The sequence below is a fragment of the Canis lupus genome, chromosome 21 (genome assembly GCF_048164855.1).
Source record: "Canis lupus baileyi chromosome 21, mCanLup2.hap1, whole genome shotgun sequence".
NCBI classification, from domain to species: Eukaryota; Metazoa; Chordata; class Mammalia; order Carnivora; family Canidae; genus Canis; species Canis lupus.
Window position 1 is genome coordinate 17,799,466 of NC_132858.1, and position 19,462 is coordinate 17,818,927.

The window sequence follows — 19,462 nt, forward strand, 5'->3', positions numbered from 1 at the left end:
CCCCCCGCGGGCATGTGCCCAGAGAGCTCCCCCCCGCCGCTGGCGGAGTGGTTGTGCCTAGAGAGCTTCCCTCCCGCCGTGGGCGGAGTGGTTGTGCCCAGGCAGCCCCGCCTCCCCCCGCGGGCATGTGCCTAGAGAGCTCCCCTCCCGCTGTGGGCGGAGTGGTTGTGCCCAGAGAACTCCCCTCCTACCCCCCCCGTAGCGGGCGGAGTGGTTGTGCCCAGGCAGCCCCGCCTCCAGGCCGCGTGTGCGCCGGCCACGCTCGGTGCGCCCCGGGGGAGGCATTGTTCCGCCGGCGGGCTTTCTGGCCTGCGGTTTGGAGCTCAGCGCGTGGAGCGGCGTTGGCCGGACCCCTATTGCCGCCCAGGTCAGCTCGGCTCCAGGCGCCATGGCTTCTCGCGGGAGGAAGCGGAAGGCCGAGGCGGCGGGGGTCGCGGCGGCGGAGAAACGGGACAAGCCGGCGAGCGGCAGGAAGGCCGTGGAGGAGGCGACCGTCGTGATCGAGCATTGGTGAGGGGCCCCCGGAGGCCCGGGGAGGCCCGGGGAGGCGGGCCGGGGCGCCGCACTCCGAGGCCCCCGCCTCCGACCTTCCCCTTTTTCCCCTAGCACGAGCTGACGCGTCTACGGGCGCAACGCCGCGGCCCTGAGCCAGGCGCTGCGCCTGGAGACCCCGGAGCTCCCGGTGGAGGTGAATCCGGCCAAGCCCCGGCGGGGCAGCTTCGAGGTGACGCTGCTGCGCCCGGACGGCAGCAGTGAGTGGGGCCCAGCCCCGGGGAGCAGGCGGGAGGGCCTCGGGCTCTGGGGCACATGCTGGCGCATCCCGAAGTGACTTCGTTTCCTTGGTCTTTTCCCAGGTGTGGAGCTTTGGACTGGGATTAAGAAGGGGCCCCCACGCAAACTCAAGTTCCCTGAGCCTCAAGAGGTGGTGAAGGCGCTGAAGCAGCACCTTTCGTAGGGTGTTTGGGCAGAAGTCCTCGTGCTGAGGTTTGAAGGGGACAGGAGGGGTGGATTGGGAGTATTTGCGAAGCAGCCCTCGAGGTGTCCTCACCTCAGGCAGCATCTACAACTTAGAACTCCTCTTGCTCAGGTTTTCCCGTTTGTGCTGGTAGAAAAATAGAAATCGGCCACAAAGTTGTTTATTCTTAAGGTGTGGAGGACTATAGAAACGCAATTTGTGCCCTTTGAAGATGAGGTTATTACTCTGGGGGGTATGGACCCTTTTCATCTTTGTTAAATTTATTTTGCACACCTGTGGCAATTGTTTTTCTTTAGCTGGTGGTGTAATAAATCCCACCGGTTTCCTCGTTTGTGAGTTAGTCATTGATAATGTCCAGATTTTTCTCCTTCCTTTACTGGCAGAGTCTTTGTGTAACCTCATGTGTGCTTACCCCTACCCTACCTTCTTGTGTTTTTTGTTCCTAGGTTTTCTGTTAAATCTCATGTAAAACCTATGGTTGTGTCACTCGTGGCCCCCCAAATTTAGTGGTTGGACATGTTAGGCACCTGATATATTGAGTGAAATATACAAGGAGGATGCAATCCTTGAAATCTCCTGGGTTTGTGGGTTCTGAGGGTGGGCAATCCTCTGGCTTTAGGATTGCTTGGACCCCTTCTCTAACCTTTTTCCTCCCCCCATCATTTCACAGCATATCCCTGGTGATGTTGGAGCATTTATGACGGAACATGGCCAAACTTCAGTCATGTACCTGAAGCCATGGTTTCTTCCCTCCAGAAATGATGGTTCATTTGTGAGGCAGCCCTCTAGTAAGGCAATGAAAAGTTCTTGGTTTGTTTAATAAAAGTTGAAATAAAGTATTTGAAAGTAATAAAACTTAATCTTATGGTAAGAGTTGGACAAAACCAGCTCTTAGTGGGATTGGCTCCCCTGTGTTTTTAATATTCTGAGGTCACAAATTAACCTGGAGTTCCTAGGGTCTGTGGTAGATCATGTGAAATACTTGACAGAACTGTTGGGGGGGGGGGGGGTAGAAATCTATTTTCTAAAAAGCATGTCTTTTTCAACTCACTTCTTGAAAGTTATGATGAAGTGGTCTTTTTGGCCCCTACAGACATTTGGCTAGACTTGCCATGCTGGACTGAATAAGCCACACACATTAGATATACAAAAACGTTCTGTTACTTTTACCCACTTGTTCCATCCCAGCACTGTTTCCCATTTTCTGTTTCACAGAGGGTATTCTCATTTATTATTAAATTAGCAGTGACTAGATGCCTCATAACTTAGAAGACCTGGTGTTGGTTATTTTATGACCCGGTAGAGTTGGGGACCACACAGTTTATAATTTCACTTGTTTATCGCTAACTGGAAAATAGATTACAAAGAAATAAGATGGTTCAAGTTCATAATTTTGTACCCATGGTACTAGTTTTGCTTGGCTCCCAAAGCCTTGGGGGTGAGGGGAGAGGAAAGGACATAGAGAACTACAGTACACTTGCCTCTTTTGCTAAGAGGACAGGGCATGTACCAGCCTCTGCCATTATACCTTTGCTAGCAAACATTTCCCACCCTCCCACTGCCCCTAACCTGTACTCCTGTTCTACGTTAATATGTCTATCTCTGTGTCTGACTCTGAGGAAGGGTCGGGCCACACAGAGGGAATATCAGTGGGCACCAGCCTCCCCTCTAATGTCCAGTCCACCACATCAATCTCTTCCTCTTCGGAGCTGGCAGGAAGTGGGTCCAACAATTCAGAGTTGCCAAGTAGCTCCTTGCCTGCTTCTGGAGCAGGATATAATACCTCATCCATACTTAGGGACACTTCTGGCCTAGTGTCCATCCAGTTTGAACAGGGAGGTGAGAGATCCTCATAGGACCTTTGGGGAAGGTCAAGAGAGTCCATGTGAAGCTTCTCTCTCTGACCATCCAGTGGTTGGGAGCTGGTAATTTCCAGATCTGGAGTCCAAGAGCCTCCTACTGAAAGTACCTCCCCTTCACTTACCTCAGAGGGTAAGACAAGGGGGCTAAGGGACTCGATGGGCTCTTTGTTCTCAGAGTGCATGACAAGGGGGCCAAAGGGCTCAATTGGCTCTTTGTTCTCATCAACAGGTTCTTTTTCCAATCCTGAGAGCTCCCTGGGCCAGAGTTCCATGTCTGGCAAACACCATTCCTCCCCTTCAATCCAGTTCTTTCCTGTTTCTGTCAGGTGATAGCTAGGGGTCCTGCAGCCCTCGGCTTCAGGACTTTCCAGAGACCCTATGGGTGGCTCAATGTCTGAGCCACACAGCATGAAGTCTAGGATCTCCTCCAGCTCACTGGTGGCAGCAGCACTTGTGATACGGTACTCCTCAGCTTCGCAGGGCTGCCCCAGCAGGGCTGTGTCAAATGCATAGGGCTCTCGGCAGTCAATATCCAGCCCAGGTTCCTTCCCTACCAGCTCTAGACTGGACCCAAACTCGGATTTCACCACTGGGTGGTCTGGGGAGTGGCTAGCAGATAACAGAATGTCTTGTAGCCTAGGGCACATGGGGGAGTCCTGACACAGGTCTACCCTAGCAGATGACGTTTCCAGCTCATTAAGTGAGGATGGCTGAGTACTCGCAGGCTCTTCTGGGTATTGAGATTCTGGGATCTGAGGGCTATCTTGAGAGTTTTTGAGGGGAGGGTCTTGTACCACCTCCCAGCATGTTCCATTGACAATTTTCCGAAGCTTCACTCTTCCAACCTGCCCCTCTTCTGCAGAGTCTGAGTTAGGTGCCCTGACTTCAGGGCTCCTCTTCTTGCTCCCACCTGTCTTTCCAAGACCAGATGGGCTTGGGATGCTCTGTAGAGGACTAGCTCTCCCTGGTTTCTCCTTGTCTTCTGGTACTTTATTTATACTCTTCTGCCGCCAAAGACGCCGGCCAGGGACTGTGGGTACTGAGCTGGGTCCGCTTACCATGCTGGAAGGCTTAGATGTACAGATATCAGGAGATGGCTTTGAGCGACTCAGTCTGATCTTTCTGGGCAATAGCCGCTCATCCACAGAAGGGTACATACTGGGTGGGGAAAGTGCCGTAGGAGCAAGGGCAGGGTCACTCTTACTCTCTTTCGGTCCCTGGCTGTGGCCTGATGGTGAAGAACACTTTTCTTGTGGAATTGGGCAAGCTCTGGCCTTCTTCTTGAGCAGAAGATTGCCGGACAAGTTCTCTGCATTCTGTCTGTTGCTTTTCTCCAAGGGCCCCTCCTCCTTCCCCGAGGACTTTAATCTCACTGGCCCAAGAGGACAAGGAGTCTGGGTTGCAGGGAGTGGAGTCCGAGGTCGACGGCTGGATGCCACCACCCTGGCAGAGATTGGTGCAGCACTTGGAGGCTGTAAGCACTCCCGGTTCAGTCTTCGGCCCTGGGGGGCCTTTACCAACTTCCCACCCTCTAGTTGAAGGGATTCTAGCTCAGATACACGGAGCTGACGGGCAGCAGAAAGCACATCCTGGGCTTCTTCTCGAGATACTTCCATCTCTGAGGTATATAAGAAGTCCACCAGCTTCCTCAGTGTCCTGATCTTCAAGCCCCCCAGCTCCAGCACCACCTTCCGACCCTGAGCTGGCCTCTCCCGCTCCAGACGCTCTGTGAAGAAGGGACTGCAGGCTGACAGGATGCAGCAATGGGCTGGGACTGCCTCACCTGGAAGGAAATCCACACACTTTGTTATCTCATGCAAACTGGCATGTTCGTTGGCTAAGCAGAGTCTTTACCTCCCAAATATGCTGCCCGTTCTCTGTTTTCCTTCACGGAAGTTCGAATAGGAGAAATTTGTTCCTTCTGTCTGCCTGGAACCTTGTGTCATTAGCTAACCCACTTTTTATTCTTCGAAATCTAGTTTAGACATTACTTCTTTCAGAAAGCCTTTCCCCACCCCACCCAAGTCTAGGTTAGGTGCTCCTGGGCAGAGAGAAGGACTCTAGTTATCAGAGCACTTCACTATCTATATTGTGACTACTGCTTTCACTAAGGTGAAGCTCTACAAGGACAGAGACTATCTGTCTTGCTCACTGAGGTATATATACCCACTGCTTGACACAAAGGATGGTTTCAAAATTTTTTAGACTCATGAGAGTTTTAAAATTTTTATAGAAGCTGCTTGTAACAGAATATGAGCTTTGGCTGTAGACAATCAAGGTTCAATTCTCTCCTCTTAAGCACCGTGCCAGGCATAATCTGTCCTCAGTCACCTTCTTTATGGGCACTTCCTGTCAGTTTCAGTCTCATGGCCTTAATTCCCAAAGGCTTGCTGTTGATTCCCAGGTTCTATCTCTGCCCAGATACCTTTCCTGAGACACTAAACATGCCACAGCCTGCATCAACCTTTCTATAAAGTGAACTCCATTCCCTAACCCCAAAACCTCCCATTTCTTACTTCAAAATAAGTATCCACTTTACCCACCTGCCCAAGCCTGGAAACTACAAGTCATCTTGTCAAGATTTTTATTTTTAAATAATCTCTACACCCAATGTGGGGATCGAACTCAAAACCCTGAGATCAACAGCTGCATGCTAAACTGACTGAGCCAGCGAGGCAACCCTCAAACGTTAATCTTTAAAAAACAACCCCCCCCTATTTCTTGTCCTTTATTGCATGCCATGTGATGTACTAATGTACTATGCAAGGGTTTTACCAGTATTCATTCATTTACTCTTCACTGCAATCCTGTGAAGAAGCTGTTATTACACATGAGTAAACTGTGGCATAGCTAAGTAACAGTAGTACACCTACCACAATTACATGGTTAGCAAGTCACAGGGAGAGGATATGGACCCAGTTTGGCTACAGAGCCTATGCCCTTAACTGCCCCAAGTTTTGTAAATTTTTTGTTTATAAAGCATTTTTCTCTAATCTCAATTCTTTAGTTTTACATCACCATTCCCTTTTTTGGATTCCAAAATGGCCTATCTGTGCTCAACAATAATTCTTCTCATGCAGCCCAAGTGCTACTTACGACCTTCTTAAAACCTTTAAATACATTTCCTGGGGCGCTTGTGTGGCTCAGTCCATTGAGTGTCCGACTCTTGGTTTTGACTCAAGTCACGATCTCAGGGTCGTGGGACTGAGTCCTGCGTCAGGCTCCGTGCTCAGCAGGGAGTCTGCTTGAGATTCTCTCCCTCTGCTCCTCCCTGCATGCACGGACTGTCTCTAAAATAAATATATTTTTTAAAGATTTCATTTATTTTAGATAGAGTATACAAGCAGGGGGGAGTGGAGAGGGAGAAGTAGGCTCCCCATTGAGTAGGGAGTCTAATGCAGGGCTCGATCCCAGGACCCTGGGATCATGACTGGCGGTGAAGGCAGATGCTTAACCGACTGAGCCTCCTAGGCCCCCCTACGATAAAAAATCTTAAAAGTATATATACAAAATACATATATATACACACACAAATACATTTCTCAATGTTCTGAGGACAAGACTTACTTTGCATAACACTTCAGACCTTACACTGCTAATTTCTCTAGCCATATCTCTCATCAATACACTTCTTAGAGTCTGCCCTCTAGACATAGTGAACCACTCACAAATCGTTGGTCATATCTAAAATTCTGTACATGGTATTTTCTCTGCCTGGGAAAAATATTTCCCCACTTCCTCCTACTTCTGTTTGTCCTCCAGAGAGCTAAGAGGTCATTTTCTCCAAGAAAATCACCCTAACCCTTATCCCCCAACCTCCTCCTATCTGGGAAGGTGCCCGCTCTTGAGCTTCTATATTGGCCTTTACTTACTGCAATGTTATTATACTGCAGTTACTTGGATGCACTGGTTGTCTCAAGGTCTCCTCTTTCCATGATTTTTATACAAGGAGGGACTTTATACATGCTGTCTGCCCATGCTAGTACACCATTCTAATATACAACAGGTAATTGATCTTTTTTTTTTGGTTTGCTTATTTTGAATTAAGGAATGAATCCCAACTCTCTACTAATAGAACCAACAGGCAAGTCACTTAATTCTCTAAGCCTCAATTCACTCATCTGTAGAACTAGAACCATATATCATCTTACAAAGCTGTTGTAAGAATCAAATAAGACACTAGGCTATATACTGTACGTACTCTGCGAACTGTAGAGTGCTATAAGATGTTGGGTGTCATAATCTTTTATAAATGAAGAAAGTGAGCTCCAGAGGGATGAAGTGGGACCTGCCCATTTGTCACTTAGTTTCTAAGTACCAAAGAAAGCGAAGACTAACTCTGACTCCTAGTCTTGGGCTTTTTATATGATACCAGGCTCAGGGCGCCTGGGTGACCCAGTCATTTAGGGGTCCAACTCTTGATCTCAGCTCAGGTCTTGATCTCAGGGTGGTGAGTTCAAGCTCTGCATTGAGCTCCACTGTGGGCATGAAGCCTACTTAAAAAAACAACAACAAAAATACATACCAGACTCTATATTGATTGAACGTTCCAAGTTTAAAGGGAAGAGGTGGAAATAAACTATGTATTTTTAGGTCTAACAACAAACAACAAAAACCATCAATTTGAAGAAAAGAAAAATTAAGCAATAGCTTGGCAAGATAAAAAAAGGAAAATATGTAATTGTATTGTCTAAAACTTACATTGCGCTTAGTATGTTAAAAACACTGTTCTAAGTGCTGGGTGTATGGTAACTATCTTCGCAATCATCCCGTTGTATTATTATTATCCACCTTTTACAGAATTTCTACGCTTACTAAACTTTACAGTTATTTCCATTTTTTTAAAGATTTTATTTATTCATGAGAGACAGAGAGAGAGAGAGAGAGAGAGGCAGAGACACAGGCAGAGGGAGAAGCAGGCTACACACAGGGAGCCCGATGCGGAACTCAATCCCGGGACTCCAGGATCACGCCCTGGGCCAAAGAAAGGTGCTAAACTGCTGAGCCACCCAGGGATCCCTTATTTCCATTTTTTAAAAAAAGATTTATTTATTTATGATAGAGAGAGAGAGAGAGAGGCAGAGACACAGGAGGAGGGAGATGCAGGCTCCATGACGGGAGCCCGACGCGGTACTCGATCCCAGGACTCCAGGATCACGCCCTGGGCCAAAGGCGGGCGCTAAACTGCTGAGCTACCCAGGGATCCCCTATTTCCAGTTTTTAAGAGAAAAAGAGCAGTCTCATTTTCACTCTTGGAAACAGCAACTATCCTAGAAACAAACAGCTCTCTACCGAATAACTTAAAGTGCTCAAGGGGGATAATACATTTTCTTGGTTTTGTCCTCTACTCCCTGGCCCTGAACTCATTTTATCTTATTCTATAGTGAGTATTCTATAGTGACTTTTCAATTGTGTCTTACCTTCTGCCTGCAGAAGGACATCACAGAACACACCAGTCTGTTGCTGGTGATGCAGCTGCAGAAAAGCTAACCGGAGAAACCGGGGGTTCCTGTATAGGATTTTGGAACTTGCAGGAGAGCACATGTTAGTCTCTGAAACCTTCTAGGTTTTCACAGATCAGATTCCTGTGGATGAGAAAGTATATTTCAGAAGAATTACTGTACCTAATTTGTTTTTCGTCTTTGAAATGATAGGAAAATCTTGTGAGATCAGAGAATAGCCACAAGGTGAGTTACCTAAGTCCAGAAAGTATGCCAAGGGTCTCTCAAGAAAGAACATCATAGTTGTTCCATGTGGGAGCTCAGAAGCAAGTGTAGATTTGAATCTCTGCTCTGCTATTAGCTTAGCTGTATAATTTCAGGCAAATGACCTATCTTTTCTGAGTCTCGCTTTTCTCACCTATGAAATAGTAATGATAACAGTACTTACCTGGTAGGGCTGTTTTAAAGATTAAGTGAGTCAATGCAGGTAAAACTGCTTAGCACTAGAAGTGCCTGGCATATAATAACTACCACTTCTAAAGCGGTAGCTATTGTTACCCTTACACCTCCTTCATTCACGTTCCCACTGAAACTCAACGCCTACAGTGCTGACAACCCATATTCTCTCCCTGGGCAACAACACACTTCTGAGTTCCACAGGTACCATCCTCAATTTCACACTTTTAAAGAAAACAATACTGAATAGAAAATTCTCTAGGAGGTTGTACACACCTCCTTTTCTTTGAGCTCACTCTTATCACACTAACCAGCAGAGGGTGCACAGTAGAGAAAACAGCTGCAGGACCGGGTGGGAAAGTCTCTCAGAAATAAGGACGCTGCCACTCTTGCTTCAGATGTTCTTGACCAAAGTGAGCCTAGTGCAGCCTGGAAATTAGCAAACGATTTGGCCTTTAGGTTGGTCACACTGGTTCACGACCTGGCTAACGACGGAGCGGGGATAGTTGGGCACTCTACCCTTCCTGATACAAGCCACATATTCTGAATTCAGGCTTACTGTGTTTCCAGCTTTTTGCACTGAAACCCCCACACTCCCCGCACAGCTGCTGTTCCTTTCCTGACATGCAGTTTTCTGTCAGGTGGCACCGAGGATCTGAACAGCTCCCGTCAAACTATCAGGAAAGAAGAGAATGGAAAGGTTAATGAAGAAAGGGTAGGCTCAATTCCAATTTCAGCCAGAGAAGGGGGGGTGGGGGCAGAGGATGGCTCTCGCGAGGCCCCACACATAGGCTCCGGGGAAGCTTCCCAACCCACCAGCAGCCGGCCTGGCCCCGAGACCCGACCTGGACGAGCTGTGCAGTCGGAGCTGCGCTTGGCGACCTCTCGGTGCTTGGGTCCTCTGCCCAGCCTGCCTTGCTTCCTCCCCAAGCCCAGCCTCGCGCGGGGAGGTTTAGCAAAGCAGCGCAGGTGGGCCAACGGCCTGAGGGTCTCCCCGTCCAGAGCCGAGGAATCGGGGCTGGCGGAGAAAGCTGGGCTTCAGGGCAGGCCCTGCAATGCTGGGCGTCCCGTCCCGCACGCTCCGGGCGCCCCGGCCCAACTCCTTTCAAGAGAGACCTCTCGGCGCGAAGGTTTCTGGGAATGGAGCGTGGGGACCCCGGAGGCCCGAATTCAGGGCTCGCGGGCACCACCAGCCGAGGCCGCACGGGCTTTGCAGCCACCCCCTGGCGCCCTCGTACCGCCGCGGGCCCCGCCAGCCGCCTGCACCGGGAGGCGGTGACAGCGAGGGCCTGAGGCCACGCGGCCCGCGCCACACAGCTCGCGCCGCCGTCCTCGCGCACGGCGCGTCGCGGGGCCCGACGTCCTTCCTCCTCCCCCAGCCCCCCCTGCTGACGTCTGCCCGAACACGTCATCCCCATTGGCCGAAGGCTCGTCGGACGGCCAATCACAGGGGCCGCAGCACTTTGGGCGGGAGGCTAAGTCTCGAGCGACTTGAAGGCCGCGCTAAGACGGGCTGCGAGAGGTAGGCGGGCGGGCGGGCCTGCCCGGACGGGTCCTCCCGGGGCTGCCCTCTCCCTCGGCGCCCGACGAAACCCCGGTGAGAAGCGGGCGAGGATGCCCCGTAGGGCGGGCTCCCGGGCGGCTGCAGGACACCACTGCCTTCCCTTTGAGGAGGCTGCCAGTAAGTGGCCCTGGCCTGTGAGAGCGCTCCAGGCTCCCCGGGGGGCTCCCCTTGCGCCTCGGTCGGGCCTCTCCGCTCTCGAAAGCTCCTCAGGCTACGGATGTTCGCCAGCGAGGCCTTGGGGTTAGTGCCTGGGTGTAGGCATTTCAGAGATTCCAGTCCCCCCTAAATCTCCGAGACCGGGCGTGACCGAGGGGGTTGCAGTACTTCCCGTGCGGAGCGGCCTCCGGTGTCCTTCCAGGGATGATCTAGTTAGTGCACTTCCTGACTGGAAACAACTATTTTCAGGGGTGAGGTTAAAAAAAAAAAAAAAAAAGTAAGTGATTTCAGGATTAAACATTTAGAGAGAATGTCAGCCCACATGACATGACAATGAACCCGGACATTGGTTCTTACCCGTTGTATGTGTTAGGACCTGGGGCCTGGCTCCCGTGAGATGCCCCGCCACGGCTCTCTAGACGAAGATGGTCAAGGCCAAAGCCACCGGGGATGGAGTGCGGTGAACTAAAGCGGGGCAGCTGCCACTGAGGCCAACGGGAGGCAGAACCGAAGATGCTCGGGAGAAGGGGAACCTGCACAGAACGGACCAGAGTGCTGAGGTGAGCAGTGCAATGCGCTCAAATAGGTCTCTGTTGGTATCTAACGTCTTTTCCAAGAGGCTTTGAGGGGTATGTCGATGATACTACAATTAACTATGTTTTTAAGATATTTTATTTATTCATGAGCGACATCCAGAGAGGGGCAGAGACACAGGCAGAGGGAGGAGCAGGCTCCCTGCGGGGACCCCAATGTGGGACTCGATCCCAGGACCCCCGGATCACGACCTGAGCCTAAGGCAGACGCTCAACCGCTCAGCCACCCAGGCGTCACTGTAATAAATTATTTTTAAAGAATTTGAGAAGGTTGACTTAAATATGAGAGGCGGGGTGCATTTCCAAGTCAGGTAATAATTTTCTAGGCTTCTGTTCTCAACGTGGAAAAAAGATCAAGGAGCAGAAGACATTTTCGGCTGCAGTTAATGTTTTGAAGGGGAAGCAGTTTGTGAAAGGACGTAAAAGCAGAAGGAGGACACACGCAAGCAAAAAAAAAAAGGCAGAGCAGTGTTTATGGCATCTGTCATAAGAAAAATAGAAATATTATATCCCCCCCATGAATTTATTGTTATTAGGATTATATTAATTTTCAAGAAATAGAGAGGACTCACTTCTTGGTTTCTTTCTTTCATTCATTCTTTCTTTTTTAAAAAAGCTTTTATTTATTTATTCATGAGAGACACAGAGAGAGAGAGAGGCAGAGACACAGGCAGAGGGAGAAGCAGGTTCCTCGCAGGGAGCCCGATGCGGAACTCAGTGTCGGATCCTGGAATCACACCCTGAGCCACCCAGAGACCCTTCTTTTCTTTTCTTTTCTTTTTTCTTTTCTTTTCTTTTCTTTTCTTTTCTTTTCTTTTCTTTTCTTTCTTTTCTTTCTTTTCTTCTTTTCTTTTCTTTAAGATTTTTAATTTATTCATTTGAGAGAATGACAGAGAGCACAAGCAGGAGGAGATAGAGAGGGAGAGGGAGAAGCAGACTCCCTGCTGAACAGGGAGCCGGATGTGGGGCTTGATCCCAGGACCTGGAGATCATGACCTGAGCTGAAGGCAGGTGCTTAACCATCTGAGCCACCCAGGTGCTCCCCTTTTCTTTTTTTTTTTTTTAATTCAACACCATTTAGATAAATCTTGTGATAGTGGAATTTCTAAAGGGGAAGATAAATGGCCATCCTACCAAGGGCTTTAAAAAATGACAACATTCGATGGTAATGTGTAGCCACCAGAGGGTAGAAACGAGTAAAAATATTTTGTCTTCCTTTGTATGGATAGCCAGTGCTTTTTGGAGTTGATTTTTTTTTTCCCCCGTTTCTTCTCCTTGGCATTTATGGTTTTGGCTATTTTAGGAGTGGAGACAGCACAGCACTCAGCCCTACATGATAATTTTAATATTTCTTTTATTTTTATTTTATTACTTTATTTTTAATATTTCTTTTTTGAATTCAATATTATTTCCCAACTCTTCCCTAATTTTTTACTATTTTATCGTATCTTTGTATGTTAAGCATGTGATGGATGTTGGAGGGGAGATAAAGTTTGAGAGTTGAAAACTGAGCACTGAATGTAACATTCATTCCGTTTGTTAAAAACAAAACAAAATCAAAGAAGGGACGCCTGGGTGGCTTGGTGGTTCAGGGTCTGTCTTTGGCTCAGGTCATGATTCTGAGGTCCTGGGATGGGGTCCCCATTGGGCTCCCCGCAGGGAGCCTGCTTCTCCCTCTGCCTCTCTCTCTCTCTCTCTGTGTGTGTCTCTTACGAATAAATAAATCTTAAAAAAAAAAAAACAGGAAAGAAAAAAAACCCACCTTGAAATAAAAAAACACCTTATTGGGGATCCTTGGGTGGCTCAGCGGTTTAGTGCTGCCTTCAGCCCAGGGTGTGATTGATCCTGGAGAGCCAGGATCGAGTCCCACATCGGGCTCCTGGCATGGGGCCTGCTTCTCCCTCTGCCTGTGTCTCTGCCTCTCTCTCTCCCCCACCTTATATCTCTAAACATATCCTTAATCTGTTGACTTCTCTCTATTTTTACTGCTACTACTGTAGTTAACTCCATATTACTGCAACTTGACCTTCAAACTAATTTCCTTGCTTTCACCCTTGCGCCCTCTTTTATCCATTTGTCATCTAAGATCTTTTCAAAATCTGAGTTAGATCATGTCACTCTGCTGTTGAAAACACTCACAGACTTCCTTCTACCTGAGAATAGTTTAATCAAATCTCTAACCTGTGGAATTCTTCATATTTCTACCATTCCCTCCCTCATTTTGATACTGTGCTGGATCCCACAAGTTTCAGCCTCACACTTGGGGGCTTTGGCATTAGTAGTTACCATTGCTCCTATATTCCTATGTTGGCTGCTTCTTCCCATTCATATTTCAACTTAAATGCCAAAGTCTCTGGAGAGTTTGTCCTTGACATCCAATGTAGCACAAGCCACAAGTCATTCTCATCAGTCCATTTTAAATCTCTGCTTAGTGTTCCATCTGACATCTTTTTTATTTTTTTAAGATATTATTTATTCATGAGAGACACACAGAGAGAAAGGCAGAGACATAGGCAGAGGGAGAAGCAGGCTCCACGCAGGGGGCCCAACGTGGGACTTGATCCCAGGTCTCCAGGATCACACCCTGGGCTGAAGGTGGCGCCAAACCGCGAGCCACCCAGGCGTCCCTCATTTGACATCTTATTTATTAATCTCTCTCCCTCCACTAGAATGTAAGCTTTCTGAGAGCAGGGAACTTGTCTACTTATTATATTTGACATCTAGAAGAGGACCTGGTTCACTGTAGGTGCTCAAAATAACCCAAGTGGAACCTATCTTTTTACTTTTGGTCACCTGAGTATAAAAAATTTTTCCCCTTACTGAGTGTTAATCTTTGTGATGCTTTATTTGGAGAGAGCTGTTTCAGATAGATTTAAATTTTAACAACTTTTTCACCACTGAGTTTTTTTTTTCTTTTTTTTTTTTTTAAGATTTTATTAATTTATTCATGAGAGACACACAGAGAGAGAGAGAGAGGCAGAGGGAGAAGCAGGTTTCTTGTGGGGAGCCTGATGTGAGACTCGATCCCCGGAGCCCAGGATCATGACCTGACCTGAGCCAAAGGCAGACGCTCAACTACTGAGCCACCCAGGTGTTCCCCCCCGCCCTTTTTTAAAGTAGGCTCTACACCCAATGTGGGGCTTGAACTCACGACCCTGAGATTAAGAGTCAAATGCTCTACCAACTGAGCCAGCCAGGTGCTCCCTGAGTTATCTTTTTTGATTTGCATATAACTTTATTTAAAATTCATTAATATAAATGACTTACCCAGGATTACATAACTAGTAAGCCAAGAGACTTCATTCACTCATCCATCTGTTGCTAAATGTGAGACATTAGGCTGAGCTCTGGGGATACACCATGATCTAGAAAGATACCATTCATGTCTTCATGGAGCTTATCTTCTGGTGAGGGAGACAGGAAAGCACATACAAAAGGAAGGCAAAATACTTGCAAGTTTTTAGAGATGATGTGAAAGAAAGAAGACCAATTTATCTCTAGAAGATAATATTCTTAAATGTGGCTCAAAGAATTGATGGATCAACAGACATTTCTTTCTGCTTTTTTTTTCCCCAAACATTTCTTTTTTTTTTTTCCTAAAGATTTTATTTATTTATTCATGAGAGAGAGAGAGAGAGAGAGAGGCAGAGACACAGGCAGAGGGAGAAGCAGGCTCCATGTCGGGAGCCTGACGCGGGACTCGATCCCGGGACCCCAGGATCACGCCCTGGGCGGAAGGCAGGGGTCAAACCGCTGACCCACCCAGGGATTCCTCCCCAAACATTTCTTGTGCTGGTTGTTTTCCTTTGGCAATTATCTTTGGCTTTCGAACATGCTATGCCTCGAGGACAGGAATATTAGATGGAAAGTAGAGGTAGAAGGTGTGATAAGATAGTAGGAGAAGATTCCTAGATTGTTCATTTCTCTGTTAAATGTATTCATTTCCCAGTCTAGTTTGTTTAAAGCCCATCAAACAAGTGCTGTGATGCCTTTTTGAGAGAAGTCCTTTTTTTGGCCACATAAAACCAATATGAGGGTCTGTGAGCCTGTAGACAGAGTATGAAGAGGTGCATAATGACTGGATCAGCCTGATTAGAAGGGCTCATCATGCTGAGGAGGAGTGGAATTCTAGTTTAGATAAGGAAAGGTCAGATTATGGTTAGTAAGTGTGACTTTAATGTATTAAATGAATAAATGTAGCACCTTGAAAGCTAATGAGGAACTTGGCTTTTATCCTGGCCACAACAATGTAAGGTGATAGAAGAAGCTTGGGCTTTGGAGTCAGATCCATGAGGGGTTCACATTTTAGCCAGATGATCTCAGGCAAGTTTCTTCACTTTGTTGAGCCTCGATTTCCTCATTTGTGAAATGGTAGTAGTAATACCTCCATGATGTTATTTTAGAAGTTAGAGATAATGAGCACAAAGTGCCTTTTACATGATAGATGCTCCGCCATTGTTTGTTATTATGGGGCATTGGTGAGCCACTGAAAGTTTGGGGGCAGGGTACATAGAAGTAATAGTAACTCATTCTTAGTGAGTTTCTAGCCAAGTGCTGTACATTGTTTTAAGAACTTCATGTGTATTTTAATTGTCCAAAAAGTTCTGTGAGAGGAATATAGTCATTATCCCCATTTTACCATTAAGGAAACAGAGACTCAGAGAGGTTATATAATTTGTCTAAGGTCACATAGTAATACCTTTACTTAAGTGTCCTTGCAGAGGAGGAAGGTTTGAAGCCAGGCAGACTGACTGCAGAACCTGTGCTCTTAATCATTATTCTAGATTATGAAAACTTTATGAAGATTCATTTTGCAGCATTGTACCGGATAGAATTTAGATTTTTTTGGTGAGAAAGAAAAAGGAAATTTTCAATTTATCATTATCATCTTTGTTTAGTAACCGCTGAATGACCAGAAATTACTAGCCTTTGTCAAGCCTGTAAAAAACAAAAACAAACAAACAAAAAAACCCATCTCTGTCCTTCATGGCATAACAGTGTGAGAAAATAAGGATAATTCTTAACTCAGGAGAAGAACACCTATAATCCTTTACTTGGGTTAAATGTAAAAAAGAGAATTATGAACTGGATCATCTTGAGCTGAAGTGCACAAAGAAACCAAATTTTCCTAACATGAGACTTGTTTTTTCTTACACATGATGTTATCTCTAAATATATATATTGCTTGCTTATTGAATTCCATTTATTTTCCCCCTCAAACCACATTATTTTGATTTGGGATCAAATGTGAAGGCAGTGATTTTCCTCAACACCCCATGGCTTCAGCCTCCTTCTAAAGTATAGACACTAAAAACTGTTAAGTCCAGGTATTTATTTTTTCTCATTGGCTCTAATGCACTTAAACCAAAACAATGAAATCGATAGTTTACCTGAGTTATTCCTACCAACCCAATCAATACATAGAAGTCCTATTTCTAGGATTTTTCTCTCCTTTTCTTCCTATCTTCTTTTGGGAAAATGCTTTGGGGTTGAAAGCAACACACCATAGAGCAGACAAACAAAATCACCTCTTCTCTTATTTCCCTACCGGGAAAGGAGGGGAGAGAGCAAGAACCCCACCATCAAAGAGAACTGAAGCTTAGGCGTGCCATCCTAAAAATCCCTTGTTCTTTTGCCCCCCCCCCCCCCAGAGCTCTGCAGCAATTCCTCCGAGATTGTGTAGTCTCCACTTTAAATATAAATATATATATAAAACTTCCCCCTGTCTCTTTCTCTCCTCCTCTCTCCTTTTTTATTTTTTTTAATTTCCTATAATAAAGTTTCCTATTGGATAAAATCAGCTCCCTGATTTATGCCTGGTTCCTATTGGAAGTTCTCAGGGGCTGACATCACTTAGGAAAGCGAGGGGGTAGGGCTGCTAGATCAGTTTGTCACCACCCAGGCTCCCTAGCCTTTGGCTGGGTGCAACTTCCATTTTAGGTGTTGGATCTGAGAGAAAAAAAAAAAAAGAGAGAGAGAGAGAGAGAGAGAGAGAGATACTGAGAGAGAGGGAGAGAGAGAGAAAGAAGAGCAGGAAAGATCCTGAAAGGAGGAAGAGGTGGCGAAAAATCAAGTACCTTGCTGGATTTGTCTTTCTCAGCACATTGACGAAGCCTTGGGTTTCTTTCTTAAAGGACTGATTTTTAGAAGTCCACATTTGAGGTGTGTGCCTTTTTAAAAAAAAATGTGGTACAGACGGGTAAAGGAGGAGAAGCCAAGTCGAATTTTTGCCTTACGGTAACCAGAGGGAAGTTAAAAACGAGAAAATCTGCTCTGCTGACGGGTGACTTTTAAGCAATTATTTTTTCTTTCTACTTACTTTGGGGAATTTGGGTATTTTATTATCTTAAAAAGTATTCAAGACCCAGTAACAAACTTCTAGGTCTCTCTAACATAGGGAGATGAATAGATTCAAAGGGGTGAGAGCAAATTTACATTTACATGTAAATTTACATTTTGGTGTGTTCTCTGATTTTATATTTTTTCTGGTGTTAAGCTAACAAACTTCTATTTTCAGAGCCCAAACCAAAAGTTCGTTTTTGTGGCATGTTGCGTGTGGGTTGGGAAAGGAATTTGTCCGGGTCAGAAGATGGTTATACAGATGGCTCTTCATATGCTTAAAACTTTTTTTTAACCCCCCGTTATCATTAGATTTGTGGAAGTGGAAAGTTGCAGTGAGCTGTGCAGCTTTAAATGGTGTTTTTTTCCCCCTCAGAGAGTTTGAACGGCCCAGATCAGTTTCAGCCCTGCTGTTCCTGGGTGGATCCCTCTTTTACTTTTCCAGGTGCGGTGGGTGGGAGCCTCCTTCTGCTAGAGGTAGCCTCCCTGCTTCGCTTTATAAAAGAAAACGAATGGATCCATGTTAACCAAACAGCTATTCCTTCCTTCCTAAGACTACCTATGACGGCAGAGATTTGTGGAGGTGTTGTAGGTTTAGTTTGCAAGTACCGTAACGTTTGGTTTCTGTGCTTCAAGGGATAAGGAAATTCTAAACATGCTTTTTCAGTTCACCTGAATAAAGTGGCAGCGCACCTGGAAATATTTTCAGCTTTGTGCCCTCTGAAAGGGCCGTGGATTAAATCAGGTGAGGCTAAGAGAAAATACTCAAAGCAAACTTGAGTGTTTAGAATGCATTTGAGAAAGCATAACAGGAATTCTTATTTTTAAACCAACTGAAAGTTGTTTCTTGGAGGTGAGTTTTTTTGTTTGGCTAATTTGCCGTGAAATCAGAAATCTGTAAGAGCTGAAGGCCCATGCCTGCTTTCACATATTTAATCTTAAGATTTGTTCTGATTTTGTTTTTGCAAAATACATTCTTGCAAAAGTACTGTTTGTAGATAATTATATAGCCAACTCATCAGTATCTGAAAACTGAGTGTTCCCTTCTTTCTCTCTTTAAAAAATGTGCTGAAATTTGGTCTGAAAATTATAGTTGGAATAGATATTGCCCTGATTGTAACAAGATGGGCCTTAATAGATAAGCTGCTCTTTAGCTTGAAACTGGTATGTATCTTTAATAATCCTCTGGTTTTATGCCCCCCCCGCCCCGCCCCGCTTTTAGACCACAACACTTCCTTGAATTTCTTTTCCAGAATGAGAGTATTTCTTGAAAGATGATTTCATCCTTGTGAGGTTGTGGCTTCAGAGGAAACAACTTTGTTCCTTCTTTTAATATAATCTATGTGAGGGCTACAGTAAAATTTTGATGTCTGGATCTCATAATTATAGCAAGTGCAGTTAAAAAGAAAAGCCACAATGTGTACAATCTGTCGGGTTGTAGCTCTCATTTAATATTTTCCAAATTTTCTTTCCAACATTTTCTCTGCCTTGACTCCATCCTAGGGGAGGTTTCTTGGTGGATCTTTGAAGGGTTGGTCATGTTGCTGCCAGAGTGTCGGTTTCCTACTCAACCTTTAGGGGGAGGGATGAGGGAATCCGAAGAAGGAGTACAAAGGCAGTTTGAAAATAGGTTCTGGATGACTGAGTGATGGTGATTTGGGTCCAGCTTTAAATACTGGGCTTTGTGTAGCTGCAGTGAGCATCCTAGTAACTAGCGTCCAGGACTATTTCCACGACTGAGGCTTTGTTTTGACTGGTGTGTACTATAGAGCCTTTTGGTTGATAAGATGGAAGATCTGTCTTTTACCTCACCTCTACTAGTTCTTTCAGGAAATATAAGGGGTGCAAATAAGTAAATCTTTTTTGTTTTGTTTTGCTCCTCATTTTGGTTTTGGGGTAAACAATGACAAGTATGAGTTGTACAGATTTTTCTTTTTTTGTTTGACTCCTATATTCTGTTGGTTTCTTTGTTATATGACTAAGGTACCGTCTGTGTATTCCAGGTGGGTGTCTCTTTTGGGTGGTTAGAGTTCTAGTGCCTTTCTTAGGGTTCCAAATTATGGAGAGTCACAGGG

At 46.0% G+C, this 19,462-nt stretch overlaps 3 protein-coding genes across 20 annotated transcripts in view; 2 read left to right on the top strand and 1 right to left on the bottom strand.

Moving 5' to 3' along the window:
• The first annotated feature begins 82 nt into the window (after positions 1 to 82).
• Positions 83 to 1,831, top strand: SELENOH (selenoprotein H). 2 transcript variants are annotated; one of them, XR_012013924.1, is made up of 5 exons: positions 199 to 510; positions 607 to 752; positions 855 to 984; positions 1,423 to 1,511; positions 1,647 to 1,831. XR_012013924.1 is itself a non-coding variant. In XM_072790880.1 (4 exons), the coding sequence occupies exons 1-3, from the start codon at positions 389 to 391 to the stop codon at positions 953 to 955; spliced, it is 369 nt and encodes a 122-aa protein (XP_072646981.1). In that variant the 5' UTR covers positions 83 to 388; the 3' UTR covers positions 956 to 984; positions 1,647 to 1,831. The 2 variants fall into 2 exon arrangements, 1 of the variants encoding a protein (XP_072646981.1); XM_072790880.1 differs by lacking the exon at positions 1,423 to 1,511 and having other exon boundaries at positions 83 to 510.
• A 68-nt stretch (positions 1,832 to 1,899) lies between these two features.
• BTBD18 (BTB domain containing 18) lies at positions 1,900 to 9,974 on the bottom strand. Of its 2 annotated transcripts, none has more exons than XM_072790862.1 (5): positions 9,581 to 9,974; positions 9,295 to 9,409; positions 9,012 to 9,164; positions 8,259 to 8,423; positions 1,900 to 4,621 (listed from the first exon to the last, which is right to left on the bottom strand). In XM_072790862.1, exons 4-5 carry the CDS (start codon positions 8,380 to 8,382, stop codon positions 2,559 to 2,561), a joined length of 2,187 nt encoding a protein of 728 aa, XP_072646963.1. In that variant the 5' UTR covers positions 8,383 to 8,423; positions 9,012 to 9,164; positions 9,295 to 9,409; positions 9,581 to 9,974; the 3' UTR covers positions 1,900 to 2,558. The 2 variants fall into 2 exon arrangements, with proteins under 2 accessions (XP_072646963.1, XP_072646961.1); XM_072790860.1 differs by having other exon boundaries at positions 1,901 to 4,621; positions 9,047 to 9,164.
• An 854-nt stretch (positions 9,975 to 10,828) lies between these two features.
• The window catches only part of CTNND1 (catenin delta 1), a 52,925-nt gene continuing 44,291 nt past the window's right edge, over positions 10,829 to 19,462 (top strand). For 6 of the 16 annotated variants that reach the window (XM_072790887.1, XM_072790892.1, XM_072790898.1 and 3 more), the window contains exon 1: positions 16,935 to 17,210. The gene's annotated coding sequence lies outside the window, so the exon portion shown is untranslated. Of the gene's footprint in view, positions 11,016 to 16,934; positions 17,211 to 18,054; positions 18,133 to 19,462 lie in introns of those variants that run through there. The other 10 variants (XM_072790894.1, XM_072790895.1, XM_072790891.1 and 7 more) reach the window with 4 other exon arrangements.